This window comes from Temnothorax nylanderi, unplaced genomic scaffold (assembly GCF_030848795.1).
Source record: "Temnothorax nylanderi isolate EJ_2023f unplaced genomic scaffold, tnyl_v1.0 TNYL_tig0667_pilon, whole genome shotgun sequence".
Lineage (NCBI taxonomy): Eukaryota > Metazoa > Arthropoda > Insecta > Hymenoptera > Formicidae > Temnothorax > Temnothorax nylanderi.
In genome coordinates this window covers 42,153-60,979 of record NW_027249729.1, presented here as the reverse complement: position 1 = coordinate 60,979, position 18,827 = coordinate 42,153, and the positions used below count along the sequence as shown (strand labels likewise).

At 34.8% G+C, this 18,827-nt stretch overlaps 3 protein-coding genes across 7 annotated transcripts in view; all 3 read left to right on the top strand.

Annotated features, from left to right (window-relative positions):
• Positions 1-1,655: 1,655 nt before the first annotated feature.
• LOC139784734 (uncharacterized) lies at positions 1,656-6,452 on the top strand. The gene is made up of 3 exons (XM_071723929.1): positions 1,656-2,823; positions 3,193-3,264; positions 3,679-6,452. Exon 3 carries the CDS (start codon positions 3,756-3,758, stop codon positions 5,856-5,858), a length of 2,103 nt encoding a protein of 700 aa, XP_071580030.1. The 5' UTR covers positions 1,656-2,823; positions 3,193-3,264; positions 3,679-3,755; the 3' UTR covers positions 5,859-6,452.
• Positions 3,625-9,219, top strand: LOC139784735 (uncharacterized). Its single transcript, XM_071723930.1, has 7 exons — positions 3,625-3,730; positions 6,427-6,647; positions 6,726-7,052; positions 7,193-7,410; positions 7,589-7,748; positions 7,840-7,954; positions 8,785-9,219. Exons 2-7 carry the CDS (start codon positions 6,452-6,454, stop codon positions 8,825-8,827), a joined length of 1,059 nt encoding a protein of 352 aa, XP_071580031.1. The 5' UTR covers positions 3,625-3,730; positions 6,427-6,451; the 3' UTR covers positions 8,828-9,219.
• Positions 9,220-13,711: 4,492 nt separating this feature from the next.
• Trpm (transient receptor potential cation channel, subfamily M) overlaps positions 13,712-18,827 on the top strand; it is a 42,582-nt gene continuing 37,466 nt past the window's right edge. For 3 of the 5 annotated variants that reach the window (XM_071723933.1, XM_071723934.1, XM_071723931.1), the window contains exons 1-2: positions 14,835-14,991; positions 16,345-16,446. In XM_071723933.1, the coding sequence (XP_071580034.1) occupies positions 16,384-16,446 (63 nt within the window). In that variant the 5' untranslated portion in view covers positions 14,835-14,991; positions 16,345-16,383. Of the gene's footprint in view, positions 14,044-14,834; positions 14,992-16,344; positions 16,447-18,827 lie in introns of those variants that run through there. The other 2 variants (XM_071723935.1, XM_071723932.1) reach the window with 1 other exon arrangement.

The window sequence follows — 18,827 nt, the reverse complement described above, 5'->3', positions numbered from 1 at the left end:
TAAGTAAAATTTTTTAAATGAAAACCCCTATTTTTTATTGTACCATCTTTCTCTATTAATTTGAACAACTTTTGTTTGAAAAATTCTTCTATTTGCCTAATACTTTTTGAGATATTCAAGGAAAACTTGGTAACTTTTTCAATATTTAGCTTATGATATCTTGATAATTGTTTGCCAGAGGAAAAAGTGGTATAGAGGACTTTTTGACTTAATTTTGTCTTAAGGACGTTCTCTTGTGATAGTCCCTCTAAAAAGTTCCGCGCGCCGGGCGAGAAAGACTGCTGTACGCAGTGCCTCTCTGGAGAGGGGAACTTTTTGCTATGGTTGTACGCGCACACATAACGACGCTCTATCTGTATACGCGACACTAGCTTACGTTGGAGAGAGCATGCGCAGTGTTGCCGTCGCCGCCGCCGTCGTGTTGACTCGCGTCATATGCGAGCGAGAATGGCGTACTTTACACAGTTATTTTTCGAAAACGAGTACCGCATGCCCTAATGTTCGAAGTTGTATAATTTTTCTTATATATTAATGCATCATATATTAGTTTTTTAAAAACATCCTAAGAAAACTTTTTTCACAATCAAACAAAATGTCCGTTTTGTAGAGACCACTCATATGGATCCTATGTTAAATATTGAAACTTTGAGGTCAAATATCTCAAAATTTAACCCCGCAATGAATGTTGCACTTTCAGCCACGTATAGAGGACCTTTAAATTGACGTATGGTGTAAATTTCAAGGACATTCTAAGAAAAGTGATTTTTGAGAGAACGTCCTTAAGAATATGCTGTTGAAATAGCACTCCAATTTTTTTAAATATTTGTAAACACTCCAAGAAGATGCATACACAAATATTTAAAAAAAATTGGAGTATACCCTGATAGCACAAAAGGTTTCACTTATGTTGCAGGGACGTTTCAATGTCTCAATTGTGTATCATTACATTTGTAATATCTCTGGGACCATCTTTTTTGAAATATTGCAATTGCAGTATTTCTGCAATCATCTTGATTGAAACCTTACATTTGAAATGTTTCTACAATGTAGTATTTTGCAACATTACAAGTGTAAAGTTTCTGAGAGGTTTCTGAAACCTCAACTAATAAATGAGCATCGTATGCCGCCAAAATGCATCGCGCGCCGCGCGGGACCGGCCCGCCCTGGTAAAAATTACCGTTAGAAACAGTTAGAAACAGATAGAATTTCTGATGGTATGTAACGGAATCCTATCCGCTGTAACTGCAAGCTTGTCTAGCTCTATCCGTTTCTGTAAGCAGCACTATTGTATCTGCAAATACAGACAGAAAATGTAACGACGTATAACTGTATCTAATGGAAATCTATCGGCATACAGCATCTATAAGCTTTTGCAATAGAAAAACTTGTCTGTTTCTGTCCGCATTCTGTACGCATCAGATGCTGACGGTATCTATCCGTAATTGCGGATACCGCATCCATCTGCATCTGTACGCAATGTCGACCTACAAGAATTTGTCTGCAGCTACGAATACGAATCCTGTCTGTTTCTGTCCGCATTCTGTACGCATCAGATGCTGACGGTATCTATCCGTAATTGCGGATACCGCATCCATCTGCATCTGTACGCAATGTCGACTTATAGGAATTTGTCTGCAATTACGGATGCAAATCCTGTCTGTTTTTGTCCGCATTCTGTACGCATCAGATGCTGACGGTATCTATCCGTAATTGCGGATACCGCATCCATCTGCATCTGTACGCAATGTCGACCTACAGGAATTTATCTGCAACTACGGATACGAATCCTGTCTGTTTCTATCCGCAGTCTGTACGCATCAGATGCTGACGGTATCTATCCGTAATTGCGGATACCGCATCCATCTGCATCTGTACGCAATGTCGACCTATAGGAATTTGTCTGCAACTACGGATACGAATCCTGTATGTTTCTGTCCGCATTCTGTACGCATCAAATGCTGACGGTATCTATCCGTAATTGCGGATACCGCATCCATCTGCATCTTCGCGACGACGCCGCTAGGCGGCGCATGATGGAAAGCGTTTCTCACATTTAAAATACAACCAGCCATAATATATAAGCAGGCGTTCTGTCAGGCGACAACCAGAAAAATTACAGTGTCGTAACTAAAGGAATCCCTTCTCCTGGCGTTTAAAGGTAGAATCTACCTGATAACTACAAACCTCCCACAATGTACATGTATTTGCAGTAATAAGAAATGAATAAAATGCATTTGCAGTTAGAAACGGATAGAGCGGACAAATCATAATTGCATGCAAATGCAGATAGATATCCTGCCTGGTTTTGCAATCAGATGCGGATAGACATTCAAAATTGGCTACGTATAAAAACGAATAGGATTCATAATTCGTCTGCGCATAGGTTCAGATAGAAGTTCCGTTCCGTTAGGAATCAGTTAGATGCAGTTAGCCTTCCTCACCGTATTTGCGTACACAGTCTTATAGAATCTGCAACACTTTTCATCTGCTTCTATCCGTAATTGCAGGGAAAGAAACGCATAGTAAAACAGTCAGAAACGGATAGAATGCACGTTCTATCCGTTTCTAACGGTAATTTTTACCAGGGCGGGACGGTGTATACCTTGAACGATGAAAGTGAACAGCATATTTGTCTACCGGATCATGATATTTGTCTCACGTAAAAGGTATGTACAATACTAATAATTAACATATAAAAATACGATAACAAAGTCACATGAAATATCGATGGCTTGTTATTTTCAATAGAAAAGTTGTAAATCAGTCGATTACGAAGAAAATACACACATATATTTTTTGTCCGGAAGAGGTTATCTGAAATTGGTAATACAAAAGGAGAGCTCACTCCTCAACTATTTTCCTGAAACTTGACAATATTGTGTATTTTTGCATAAAACGAAAGAATTTGGCAGAAAAAAGCGTCGCTCTAGCTGCCCCGCAAAGCGAGATATCAATCGTTAAAATTCAGGTTAAGATAACCGTCATACCGACGAAATTTAGCGACATAAACATGTCCCGTGGCCACATGCGCACTTTTTATATTTGCATAAATGTATGTTGTTAAAGCAGAGAATATAGTTGGTATATAACAAATCTCTGCAATCTCTGCTTTAACAAAAAGACTGCAGTTCAATATATCAACGATTTACTGCCTTAAACTGACTTTTTTTCCTTTCGTTCATACGTGTACAGGGCTCACATAGAAATTCGGCATCCAGTGGACGTATTCAACAGAAGGTATTCAACAGGAAGTACTCAACAGAAGTATGTGCAATTTTTATTATAATAAATATATTGTGTTATATGTTGCATAAGTATACAATATATTTGTGATCATGCTATTAAAGTTTTTCTTAAAGTGGAGTTAACTCGTCCAAAATTAAAAAATGATAATAACTTTAATTGTAACACACATATGAAGGACTAATTTTTTATTTAGAACTATATCTTATTGAATATGAGAATGCTCAGTATTAAAATTCTTCTTTATATAGAAATTTTTAAAGTTGTACAAAATAATTTAACTTCTTATTTTAAAATTAATTAAACTAAAACATATTAAAATACAAAATTATTAATTTTTCTAATTTTTTTCAATTTACTAATAGTACTCTTAAGTTTTTATTGTTTCAATGTCTTAAAAAGGAAGAATAATAATTATGTTATATTATATTACAGGTTTGTATTATTATATTCGTTTACGGTAAAAAGATCCGAAGAATAATTTGCAGTGAGTATAATATCACATTTTCCCAATGGATAAAAAACGGAAAAGATTTTCGTATTATTCTCAACGGCATATTCGAAGACTAGTTGCAAAAAATACAGCTATAGATTTAGATGCCATATCTGAGCCAACACCGGGTTGTTCTTATCATATATCTTCCGCTGATGAGAACAGTCCAGAATTAATATCTCAAAATCAAAATGATAGTACCAATACGATTCCAAAATCAAGTACTGATTCGGATGATAGCGACGATGACAATTTATGCAATAATTTTGTTGAATCTGATATCGTTAATAATATAGATTCAGCTGGCGAATTCGATAATGTAGGATCACCTCGTGAAGTTGAGGATTCACAGTCAGAAAATGAAATTGAAGAGTTCGAGTTAGAAAGTGAATTTGCGGATGAAATTGACAATCAAAATTTAGAAAATTATGATAAATTTAAAACAGATTTGTGTTATTGGTATATAAATGACCGTGTATCGCACAAGACTCTAGCTAATTTGTTGGTTATTTTACGGAAACATACAGGTTTACCATTTCCCAAAGATCCGCGGACTTTGCTAAATACTCCCAGAAATATCGAATGCATTCCTGTAGAAATGCAATACTATCATTTTGGTTTTGAAAAAGCTCTTAAGAAAATGCTGCGGGACTATGTACAACAAGTTGGTCCGACTAATATTCTTAGGGTTTTTATAAATATTGATGGACTGCCAATTGCGAAGTCTAGTAATGCTTCTTTGTGGCCTATATTGTGTTCAAATTCTGTAACGAAATTGGTATATATTGTTGGAGCATACTATGGCGAAGCAAAACCTGCAAATAATAATGTTTTCCTGCAAAAGTTTGTTGATGAAGCAACTTTTTTAATAAATAATCAATTAATTCATGACGGACAAAAGATTGAAATTAAGATACATGGTTTCATATGTGATGCTCCAGCTAAGTCTTTTATTTTAAATACTAAAAGTCATAATGGTTACAACAGTTGTACGAAATGCACTATTCAAGGAAAGTACATTAATGGACGAATATGTTTTCCCTCAGTAAATACCGATTTTGTTTTAAGAACTGACGAAGATTTTATAAATCATAAATATAACGATTATCAGACAGGAGAAACAATATTAAATAACATTCCTAATTTTAAACCTGTAACAGGCGTACCACTAGATTGTATGCATCTAGTGTGGTTAGGAGTTGTCAAGAAAATAATTTTACTTTGGCATGATGGACCAAGTTCGGTGAAACTTTCGAATCACATGAAACAAATGATATCAGAAGCGTTAATTAATTTACGAAATACAGTGCCTTCTGAGTATAATCGAAGACCGAGATCTTTAAAAGATTTTAGATTCTGGAAAGCCACCAAATTTCGACAGTTCCTTTTATATACTGGTCCGGTTGTGCTAAAAAATATTTTAAGAAAAAATGTTTATTTAAACTTTTTAAGTTTACACGTTGCGATGACAATTCTTGTAAGCCCAATTCTTTCAAGACATACAGGTAATATAGACTATACGCAAAGTTTACTAGAGTATTTTGTCAATACATTCAGTCAAATTTATGGTGAACAATATATTTCTCATAATATTCACAATTTATTACATATTTTTGCAGACGTTAGAAAGTATGGACCCGTAGATGAGTTCAGTGCGTTTCCATTTGAAAATCATATGACATATATTAAAACATTGATTCGTAAACCAGATAAACCTCTTCAGCAACTAGTAAAACGGTACGCCGAAATAGAAATGTTGGGTTTAAAAGCCTCAAATCCTGTTAACTTTTATGATCACATGCGATTCAAGAAATCTCATAAAAACGGACCTGTAATTGATGGATATAATGTTGCTTCTCAATTCAAAATGTTTCTTTGTAATTCATACTCGATCCATTGCGATAATCAACGAAATAATTGTGTACTTTTAGAAAATGGAAACGTAGTTTCAGTTTTAAACTTACAGTTAGTAGAATGTGAAGATACCACAAAATTAATTATTGGTAAAAAATTAAAACACATTAAAAATTTGTACTTGCTACCTTGCGAATCAAATACTTTTAATATTCAAATTGTGATTGAAGAAGATCGCGTACGTGAATGGCCGTGTGAAAAAATTTAAGCTAAGATGTGGAAAATGCCTTACAAAGATAATTTAAGCGTTGTTTTTCCTATCATACATACATAAAATATATTTTATTCGTTTTATGGAAATTTGACTTTTGAATTTATGTTCAAACTTATTTTAAAACGTAATTTAACTTTAATTGTTATAATTGTTTCTCGTGTCCTAATTTTTTATGTAATGAGTTAAGGATGTTTGGATAGCGAATTTAATATTAAAATGTATTTGTATATTATATATAGATATATATTACTGTTACAATTTATATTACATAATTAACAAATGTAACAAATTTCTACCCATTCTATCTTGTCTTGCGTAGTAATAAATGTATTAATGTATGTCATATAGTATGTCATATAGTATAATCTACTGTGATTCGATTCGATTCGAATTCGAACTATTCGCACACCTCTATATGACATACATTTTGATCAAATACAATTGGTCAAATTTCAACCTTTAATTCTCAATCCTCAATCTCCAATGCATAGTCTGATACTAACTTAATATTGTTTTGTAAAGCTAGATTTATTTTAATTATTTATTTTAACTGCTTTCATAGGTAGGATATTTACAGGAGATTGAAAATGTCGCGATTTACAATAGCGCTTTTTGATGACGGACTGCAGTTGGTGCCATCATCGTGGTTATTTGATAATAAAACAATGTGTCACTGGCCGCCTTACACGAACGAAAAAAAAATTCGGAAAGCAATCATGGAAGAAGCCAGTCCTGATTGTACTTGGACTGCTCATAAAATTCTGCGCGTTTTTGGGACCTCAGGTGAGTAAATTATTTTACAATTTTAATGTATGTTATTTAATATTGAGATTTCATGTCGTTTTCTCTATTAATTTTCAGGTACGTACGCATCAGGGATTGACAAAGTAAAACTTGCCCAAGAATATTCCGACTTGGATATTTCCGACATCGACATTTCACATCAGAAACGTATACCACGCCAAAAAAAGACGTCTTCAACTTCTGACGACAGCGATCAAAACAATAATAGTATTTCTGAAGATCAACAAGTGACTAAGGAAAAGTCACTTCCAGTACCACCATCATTGCCAAAATCGTTTATTGTCAATAAACCTACCAAGGAAAAAATGCAAAGCGAGGAATTCTATCCTAATTCGAAAAAAAATATTGCAAAAGAAGCCTCAGTCACTCCAGGCAAAGGCAACGGTTAGTATAAAATATTATATTTCAAAATTGTATATTTGATATACTTGCATTAAATTAATAAAAACAAAATTACTTATTTTTGTATTACGATAACAATTATTATATGTGTGTCCGAAAGTCTGTATTCTATTTTTTTGTAGATGTGCTGCCTGAAATATTCAGACGACTAAATCAAATATTTGAGAAATTAAAGTCAATAGATGATCGGCTCAGCAAACTAGAAGAAAACCAAGATGGTACCCTAAAAAATAATGAAATGGCAGTTTTGCAGGAATTTATAGCTCTACCATTAAAAACCAATGAGGAAGTTCAAAATATGGAGAAGGATCTTGAAAACCAAGACTTTTTTGAACAAATGGTAAATATTTTTTTTCACATACATAAACTTTAAAATACATCATTAATTCTGGCAACCCCGAAGCGTTTAAGCAGACAAACCAGAAATTTCGTAAAATTGAGATACGAGCTTGCGAAAAAGATCAGTCGATGTGTAATATATGTATATGTTCCTAATTGTAATAAATTAATTTTTATAGGCCATTTCGTTGAATAGAATCGGCGGACGTGATAGCCGAGAATTGATTATAAACATTTTAAAAAGAACGATCACAAATGAGATAGCTGTACAATATAGTTGGGCTGGAAAGCTAAAAAAAATGGGGTTCAAAGATTTGCTGCTCGCGAAGTGTATTATACGTAAGTTTTGAAATGTTGTGCGACTAATTTTTAGTATTTTACTTTAATTTCAAAACAGTACTATAAATATAAATATTAATCAATGTTTTAGGAGCTGTGCGTATTACGGATGACAAAGTAACAGAGAAAGATATCACACATTATATCTCCAAGTGGCTTGTGCAAGGCACTTTAAGACACGAGCGCAGTCTTGAACAAAGAAAAACGTAAGTTTTTAAAAATTGTATAATTAATAGATTTTTAAAAGGTACTGGACAATAAAATATTAATTTTCTACAATTTTCCTAATATGTTACATTTTATTATTAAATTATCTTATACATATAATGTAAAACAAAATACAAAAAATTGCCTTTAATATATTAGAATTCCAGTTACTTAAATTGTTTGATTTTTTGTTCGAATCGACCGAAAGCTTTTGGAACGATGAAATAATGAACTAATCATCTCTTACATCTTTTATAGTATTTTGGATATTATATTCAAGTAACAACGAAGCCTTTTTATAATACTTAAGATGCATTCCGTTTCACGCATGTTGTGTATGAAGCATATTTATCCTTGTTGTTCACCGAATGTTAGATAAGAGTAGATGCATCATGCGCGTTAAGCGTGAAAAGGAATGCGTTAAGCGCAAAAAGGAATTTTAATAACATATTCATATAAAACAATACATTATATAGATAACATATATTTGATGATGGTATTCTTATTATTGGTCGAACGAACTATTCATTGCCTGAACTTTCGTTGAAAGCGGAGTCGACTTGTACACAAAATGAAAAAAATTATAACTTTGATTATAATACATATTAAATAATTACATAATGACCAATTTTCGATTTAGAAATAGTATATAGAATATATGTGAAAAAATAAAAAAAATACTGAAATTCTTTATTATATATATAAATTTTTGAAGTACAAAATTAATTTAACTTTTTTCTCATTTGTTTAAATTTTTTATTACTAAGTCCTCTTAAATAAATAACATGCTCTTTCGTTATTTTTATCACACTATTATTTTCATTTTCAGTAAACATCAGAAGACAGCGGACGCTGATGATGATGCAATATAAATTTTAATATTAATACTATATAATAAATAATATAATAAATAATATATTATTATAATAAATATAATTAATATAATAAATATATAAATGTATAATCTGTTAAAATATTATACAATACTAACCTATTTCTACAAATAAAAAAAATAAAACTATTGTGATTTAATAAATTATGTTTTTTTATTAACAATATTTATTCCCGCATATATACGTTTTTTTTACATTTCTGCAATGTTGCAAGTGAAACCAAAGAGGATATTGCACCAACCTCACCGAAATGTTCAAGAAACATTTCTGTAATATTTCATAAACGTTTCTTGCGGACCGAAGCGGACATTTTGACGTTGCTGCAATCTTGCAGAGACGTTTCAGAGACATTACGCAACATAACTGTAACAGTTTCAATGTTTCAATGTTATGTTCCTACAATGTTGCAGAAACTTTTCTGTGCTATCAGGGTACTATTGCAAACAGCACATTTTTGAAATAAAATTAAGTTAAAAAGTCCTCTGTACCACTTTTTTCTCTGGCAAACAATCATCAAGATATCACAAGCTAAATATATATTGAAAAAGTTACCAAGTTTTCCTTGAATATTTTAAAAAGTATTATATATTATATAAAAGTATTATATAGAAGGATGGTACAATAAAAAATAGGGGTTTTTATTTAAAAAATTTGACTTAGGCCCTATTGGGCTCAATACAGGCCCTGGATCCAAAATCCAATAAGATCGTCTATTGGCCCCCTTCAAACCTTTCAACTTTTATCTGAAACACTTTTCCAATAAACCAAGCCGTCAATTGACACTTAACGAAAATTAACACAATAACATTTAAACGACACCCAACGATAAAGGGATCATGGCGACACTGATTAAATCGACATAGAACATTAAAGGTTAACACTCTGTTAACACCAAACCAACATCCAACGATGAGGATCAATCTTCAACCTACACTAAACATTGAGGCTTAATCCCCAACCTACACTTATCATTGAGAATAAACTCCCAATATACACTCATCATTGAGGATTAAACCCACAATTTACCTAAACCTTAATGGTCAACACTCAATCTACACCTAAATTTAAGTGTTGACACTTAACTTTGATGACAAACACTAAACTTACGCCCAAATTTGAGTGTTAAATGGTGTTAACCATCAAAGTTGTGTGTACTTTTTCATAAGGGACCATCAATATATAAACATTATAACCTAATATAACATAACTTAGCATACGTATCTCATAATTACAATACTTACAGCAGATGACATCATATTCCCCTTTTTCAATCAAAACAGATATATAAATACAACAGCAACTTATCACAACACTCTTTAACCGCCAGTGACCGCCAGATATTTGAATTACGCACATGCATGAATTCCGTTCCGAAAAATGATCGCCGTGGGGAACCCAGGGGGTCGATTCTGTATCTTGGGACGAGGTGAAAATTACAAAAGTGAACAGATTTACTAGATTTCGACAAATGAAATTGTAGATTCTCTAGTGAATTTCCTCACTTTTGTAATTTTCACCTCGTCCCAAGATACAGGAGGTCGATTCTGTATTTTGAGACGAGGTGAAAATTACAAAAGTGAACAGATTTACTAGATTTCGACAAATGAAATTGTAGATTCTCTAGTGAATTTCCTCACTTTTGTAATTTTCACCTCGTCCCAAGATACAGAATCGACCCCCAGAATCGACCCCCGCATGTGAAAACACGCAACGGAATCATTCTGATTGGTTAGCTCCCCACCATCCCACCTTTCCGATTCCGTTTTCCGATAATTCCGATGTCCATGGGACAGCACCCTAAAGGTGGAAGCACATAAAATTGCAGGAGCCATGGGCAGAATGCAGAAGCCATATGCGCATGCGCTATGGTATCTGTAGGGCTCTACAAATACCATAGCGCATGCGCATATGGCTTCTGCATTCTGCTCATGGCTCCTGCAATTTTATGTGCTTCCACCTTAAAGGTGGAAGCACATATGCGCATGCGCTATGGTATTTGTAGAGCCCTACAGATACCATAGCGCATGCGCATATGGCTTCTGCATTCTGCCCATGGCTCTTGCAATTTTATGTGCTTCCACCTTAATTGGTTACGCGGTTACGCGTTACGCGAAAAATACATGCCATATGACTTCAGCTTTAGGCTGAGTTTCCACTGAGCGCGTCATGCGTCGCGTTATCACAAGTTAACCAATCAAAACATCCCATTTTATTACATTACTTGTGACGGGATGTTTAGATTGGTTAATGACAGACGACGCGACGCGTGACGCGCTCAGTGGAAACTTAGCCTTAGGCTGAGTTTCCACTAAGCGCGTCACACGTCGCGTTATCCAATCAAAACGTTCAATTTTATTACATTACAAATAATGTTATAAAATGGGATATTTTGATTGGTTAATTCGGAGGACGCGACGTGTGACGCGCTCAGTGGAAATAGGGTCCTCCACGATTTTTTGTTTTTTATTTTAAATTAAAGTTCTGATACTAAAAACAACTATTACAATAACAAAAGTAATTAAAAATCGTTAAATAATTTTTTTCATGAGTTTAAAAATTGCAATCGATTTAAACGCCCAGTTTTTCGCGCGTCGTCGATGTGACGTCATTATTCAGTAAACAGGTTGGACAGTTTGTTTCGAAAGCATTAAAAATGACCGAAAACGCAAATAACGTGCAAGATGCAGTAAAGAAACGCAGTTACAAGTGGTGCTTGTTTTAGTGGTCCGTAGTTTTTACCTTCAGCTCTGTACCGAAGTGTACAATCGACAAGATGACAAGAGTGTTTTAAAGGTTATGTCATGTGTTGTATATAATCTTCAAATTAATATACTTTTACTACGTTTACGCGAGCGTTACTTCTGTAGTAACTTACGATAATTCCTTCGCGTAAACGGGATTTTGTAGTAACTTACGATTTACTCCGCGTAAACGAGTGAATTATCGAGTTACTACAGAAGTAACGCTCGCGTAAACGTAGTATGTATCTTATATCTGTCTATAAATTTTACTATTTATTCCCTGTTACAAGTTTTTAAAAATATACTTACTTCCTATTTTACACCACGAGTTTCTGCGATATTAAACACATCACTTTCAGCAAAAAAATCGAAAACCATTAATACCGTTACTTTGGGTAAGTTATTCGACTGTGCTTTAACAAATCCCGTGTTAATTATTTACCACATTGCAACAAAACAATCGGCTAAATACGTAAATATATATAAAATACCGTAGCAACAGTTTGAAATTACTGAATAATGACGTCACAGCCAATCACAGCAGTTTTAATCATTTTTATTGAAAAATTACATTGTTAATATCGTTCTAAAATCGTTTCATTCAATTTGAACAAATATAAGGTTCATAAAAATAATTTTTTTTAACAACTTATTTTTTACAAATTGGACCCTATTCAGCCTTATGCTAAGACTCCATAGACGCGGCAACGCCGTGCGGTAGAGTGCGTTGACCAATCAACAAATTTTGATTTTGCCGGAGGCAACTTGCGGCAGCCTTCTGATTGGTCAACGCACTCTGCCGCACGGCGTTTCCGTGTCTATGGAGTCTTAGGCTGGGGTCCCATGGAGCGGATTACGCGGAAGCGGAACGAGCGTATCACCAATCACGGCATCATTCTGATAGAACCCTTTCAAAGATTCCGTCGAAACGGTCCCGTGATTGGTGATACGCTCGTTCCGCTTCCGCGTAATCCGCTCCATGGGACCCCAGCCTTATGGTGCGATTCCATGGTACGGAACGTATGCGCAATGCGGAATTGGCGGAACGCTCGTGATTGGTTCGACCTCTTTTACATTCGTTCCGCCGACTTTTATCCGCAAGTTTTTATTTTATCCGCACTGATACGTGCGGAAACTGCGGAAGCCTACTTGTGTCCTTGTGTGCGAGTGTAAAAAGACAAAATATCATAATCTCAACAGAGATCCGTAAGAATATTATTAAAAACTATTTAAATTTTTGGCTTTGGTGGCAATTGGTGACAATTTTGTAGGTTATGAATGGAATTCGTTAATGTGTCAGATGTATTGCATGTATGTACGTGTGATTCCGTTCCGCTGAAATATAATTTGCCGTGTCCCATGGAGCGGAAAATGCGGAAGCGTAGTCTGTACGTGCCAATAATATACACTGTTCCGATAGATACAATGAAAGGATCTATGGGAAACAATCTTGTGATTGGCAAGAGTCAATTGCGCTTCCGCGAATTCCGCTCCATGGGACACGGCAAATTATATTTCAGCGGAACGCAACTGGCGGAATATCTGCGATTGGACAGACTTTATTCCGCCAATTCCGCATTGCGCATACGTTCCGTACCATGGGATCGCACCATTAGCATTAGCATTATGGCTTCTGCACACAGGACGCGGAAACGCTTGCCGCGCGGCAAGAGGCGACGCGGTAGCCAGTCAACGTGTTGCTTTTCCGTAAGAACCAAATGTTTATTGGCTATCGCGTCGCTTCTTGCCGCGCGGCAAGCGTTTCCGCGTCCTGTGTGCAGAAGCCATTAGGATGCCGTCCCATGCAGGACGGAATTTCGGAAAACGGAATCTCGGAATCATTCTGTTTGGTTAGCCTCATGGGGCTTGTACTGTGCCCCATGGGGCTAACCAATCAGAATGATTCCGAGATTCCGTTTTCCGAAATTCCGTCCTGCATGGGACGGCATCCTTACTTCACAGTTCGCACACGGAATCGGCTGCGGGCCCAACACTCTTGGTTGTGATTGGTGGCGCGGTCAGCCAATCAGCAAGCGAGCCACCGGATGCGCCTCTCTTATTATTTAGGACTCTATGTCGGTTCAGTTCCAGTCAGTTCCAGTTCCAGTTCGGTTCAGTTCCCACCAGTTCCCACCAGTAAATCAGTTTGGACTATTCGGGGTAAGCTCCAAAGCTCGCGGTCGGGTGTTCTCGGTACTCTACAGTCGCCGAGAGTACCGAGTCTGCGAGATGCAGCGAGCTGTGAGTCTGCCGAGTCTGCGACTTCTGTGAGTCATCTTGTTGAGTTATTCGACAAGTGGTTCGTCCTGGCCGTTTTCGGAGCAGCACTGCTTGAAGGCCATAACATAGGAAGAAGAAGAAGAATCTTGTTGAGTTAACTCCGAGCGCGTTGTGAGAGAATCGCTCGCGCGTGGCACATCTCGATGCAACCCCCATGAAGCGCGCCACGTAAATGTATGTACATCACACGATGAACGCGATCACTTAATTGAGTTATTAACTTTTATTCAGTGAGTGCGTAGCTTTTCGCCCGACTAAAAAAATCGAGTTTGCTTCTCTCAAACCTCATCGCGTTTTTCTACACTGTCTACTCTTGGAATGAGATGTATTCGGGAATTGTGTGTATATATATATATATATATATATATATATATATATATATAATATGTATATATACATACATACATACATACATACATAAGAGACGAGTTAAGAGGGTGTAGTAGATACGTGCAGGCGGTGCAGGTACAAGAAAGAGATTCTTATCGGCTATGAATGACGATACTTTTGACGTAATGGTAAACGAAGCGATTCTGCTTCGTTCCGAGTTCCGAGACTGTAATCGATCGTTTTCCCGTACTTTCCGCACTCGCGCGAAATGATAACACAACAAAGGTTAACTCGCGAGGTTACCTTACCGCGTGATAACAGATCATTGATTTTCCCGCCGATTTCGAATCTTTTTGAGCCTCGCGCCGTCGCTACCACAGTGTGAAATCGATTTCGATCGCGATAAAAACAATTTTATTATATGTACGCGACGCGTTAAATTACACCTTTATTTATGTTGCTCGCACATCCACCTAAACAACGTAAATGTATCTCGGTGTCTGCCTTCCAAAATTCCATTTATTCCGTCTGTCGCTCTATCACGAAACGTCGCGAAACGACGAAACTCTCATCTCCTAATTTTTCTTGGAGCAAACATTTTTACGACTTTCGTAAACCCATGGACTTTTTTTCAGCTGGCATGATTTGTCAAAGTAGATGCAATGAGATAATATTATGGTGTTACTCCGACATGATTGTGACAATTGTGTTTAAGTTACCTATCTTTTCGCACAATTTACGTTTATTACTGGATTGGTAAAGATGATTGTCAAGAACAAATCCTGTCGATTGGTGAGTAATGAATGCATCTTTAATGCCCATTTCTACCAATATAGATTAATACTTTAATCTCTGTTTAACTTATTTTTTTTTTCTAGTTCTAAGATCCTGCGCACAATAGAGCACATATTAGGAATAAGAATAAATATTAAATATTAGGGGAATTGGAATTAGAAATAATAATTAAACGTAATGCACAATGGAAAAGAATAAAATATTATGTAAGATATAAATATATATATAGGAATATTCCTACATTTATACATATCTTAATATTTAATATTTATTCTTATTTCTAATATGTGTTCTATTATGTGCAGGGCTTAAGAATTAGAAAAAGACAAAAAGTAAGTTAAACATAGATTAAAGTGTTAATCTACATTGGTAGAAATAGATATAAGTAATCTATCGATCATAGAGATGTACACTCGTCCAATTATTTCAATTATTTTCCTTTACGTCAATATTTTATTTTATTGTAAAACATTAAACTTTGTTGAACTTTATCAATAATTTGTATGATTTAATTATGTAGTTACACGAAAGCTAATTTTGCAACTTGTACAGAGAGTAATAAAATTTTAATAAAATTTTAATAGAAATTTTAATAGAAATTTCATCTTTGCTGGGTACAAATTTTTAGTTCTTTATTCTTTGAACTGTGCTACTGTGTTTATATAGTACACAATGCAATGACGTGTTTCAAATAGAGATCTCAATTTAAGTAGCCTTTACATTAACCTGTATAAGGTTAATGATATATACATTACTGGATTTAAAAGGTTTCCATCCCAAGGATATGAAAAAGTGATAAAATAAAACAATCATTTTTACTTTTCAATATAATTGCTCTTTATTTCAGTACATTTTTTATAACGATGAATTAATTGTCCTATACCACTACAAAAATATTCTGAATTTTTGTCCTTAAAATAGCTTAACATTACAAAGATTATTTTTTATTATTGGTAATTTTTTTCCACAAATCGAATTTTATTTTTAATTTTAAAAATAAAAGTAATTATTTTGTAATTTTTTATTTTCAAAATTAAAATTGAATTTGGATGGAAAAAATTAATCAGTGATGAAGAAGTGATCTCCGCAGTGTTAAGTCACTTTAAGAACAAAAATTCAGAACACTTTTTGGTGTAAAAAAATTAATCATTTTAAAAAATGTACTGAGATAAAGAATTGATAATATTGAAAAGTAAAAAATGGTTGTTTTATTTTATTACCTTTTTTTACCTCGAGCCTGAAACTTTGGGTCTTACTAGGTATAATGAATTCAGTAGTAGTAGAATCCTGCATATTATGTTGATTAGAAAGAGTCTATTTTTTCTATTATTTTTAATTATTTTTCTTTAGAACACTTTTTAAGTTGAAGTAATCACCAGTTCCATCAAAATGGCAATTGGAAATGTTATCTGTGGTGTAAATACTCCAAAAGTGAAGAGAAAGAAAATTAAGGTATTTGTCTTTTCTTATTAATGCATTATTTAAAATATTAGATTTATTTTTAATATTTTGTTTTTAATTTTATATTATACATTTAATTTGATTTTTATACTATTTGATAATTAAGTTATAATGCGATATATAGGGTGCTTAAAAAAATATTAACACTAACATGGAAGTAACTTTTTTAGAAAAACAACTGATAATACAAGATATCAAAGTATTTTGGGCTCGAGTTCCATATACGACCCCCTTCCGATTTTGATCTACTTTTGCAGGCACGTAGTACGTACTAAAAGAAGCCGAAAGCTCCAGTGCTAACTTGCGGAAATAACTTTTTTTTTAATATTCAAATTTTTATTATTTTGCTGAGTTTTGGATTTTTGGTCTGCGTATGCGGAAGATTGGTTTTCTGGATAACTGAGTATAGTCTAGTCGCCAGGTCGATTGAGCATTTTTTTCGAGGTTGATGGCTTTTGTTAATGTTTTTTTTATGTTTTTTGGGTCGTAGAGCAAGAATCTGTAAATAGTTTTTTTGTAAGTCGATGCAATAAAAAGTTATTAACAATTTATTTGTTTAAATTGCCCTAGCGATTAAACTATACATCCCATAAAAAAATGAACTGGAGAAAATTTGTTCCTCTTTTCACGACGAACAAAATGGCGTTTGAATTTTTCCAAAATCTTGATTATTGACGGAAATATGTCAATTTTTAGGTAATTACTGCCTACGCGTCGCGGCATACCCTAGGCGTGCGCGCTCGCGCTCAATTGTACCACATGAGTTTTGCTTCTTTAATTTTAGGCGTGTTTTTGCAAGTTCAGAGTTTCAATTGTTTTAACGATACAATTGAGCGCGAGCGCGCACGCCTAGGGTACGCCGCGACGCGTAGGCAGTAATTACCTAAAAATTGACATTTCCGTCAATAATCAAGATTTTGGAAAAATTCATACGCCATTTTGTTCGTCGTGAAAAGAGGAACAAATTTTCTCTAGTTCATTTTTTTATAGGATGTATAGTTTGATCGCTAGGGCAATTTAAACAAATAAATTGTTAATAACTTTTTATTGCATCGACTTACGAAAAAACTATTTACAGATTCTTGTTCTACGACCCAAAAAACATAAAAAAACATTAACAAAAGCCATCAACCTAAAAAAAAATGCTCAATCGACCTGGCGACTAGACTAGTAGGTCAGTGTACACGTCAGAACGTAGTTTAGCTTTATAAAAGTGGAATTTGAAGTGTAAGTTATATTTTTATGGCAAAAGTAATAAATCTTTCATTAATTTTGTTGTGGATGGGAAAGTGTGAATCTATTGTATTCACGTATATACTTTTCCATCCACACAACAATTGGATTGGGTTAGATTAGTTTTTTTGGAGGTGGAGCGCCCCGCAGGGGGGCGGAACCTACTGCCTTCACACATACTCTTTAAAGCTCCGTAGGAGAATTTTTTTTAATTTCCCGAAGTTGGGACCACTCATACTTTATTCCTTACATCAAAAACAACTTATGTGTAAAACTCGAGGTCGATCGGAACAGGGGTCATTTCACATTTGGAACTATATCTATTTTTCCATCCACACATTTTTTTTTTTGCTCCTTTTAGGTTAGGTGCGTTAGCGCCTTCAACCCTGCCTTTGGGTTATATAGCGGATTCCATCCACACAACAATTGGGTTAGGTTAGTTTTTTCGGAGGTAGAGCCCCCTTGTAGAAAGGCGGAACCTAGAGATCCTTAACCAGAGATCGGACAATGTGCCGTCGTGGAGTCAAACCGGATATGACGTTTTTGATGGCGGTGATCTCTGGTTAGACCCCCTTGCACAATGTCAGTGCTGGTCTACAACCTTGCTTTAAAGGATATTTAAGCTCTAAGCCGCAAAAAATTGACCAATCACAATGGAATGTGAGGAGAATACTTGATTGTGATTGGTCAATTTCTTACGGCTTAGAGCTTAAATACCCTTTAAAGCAAGGTTGTAGACCAGCACTCAGGCAACAGGCAATAGGAACAAGGAAACGTAGAACTACGTCTTTGTCGACAGTAAGGGGGGGGGGGTAAATCCAGGCACAGCCTGCAACGAAAACATGTCACACTTTGAACGTTTATATCTTCGAAACTAATAATCGTAGAGTAATAAATAAGATGTCATTCGATAGCTTATATAGTCCCATTTTCTATCTAAAGTCTATAAATTCTCCAAAAGGGGTTATCGATTTCTATCTTAACAAATCTCCATGATTGCTCTAATTTTTGCTAGGCAACGAAAACATGTCACACTTTGAACGTTTATATCTTCGAAACTAATAATCGTAGAGTAATAAATAAGGTGTCATTCGAAAGGGGTTACCGATTTCTATCTTAACAAATCTCCATAATTTTTT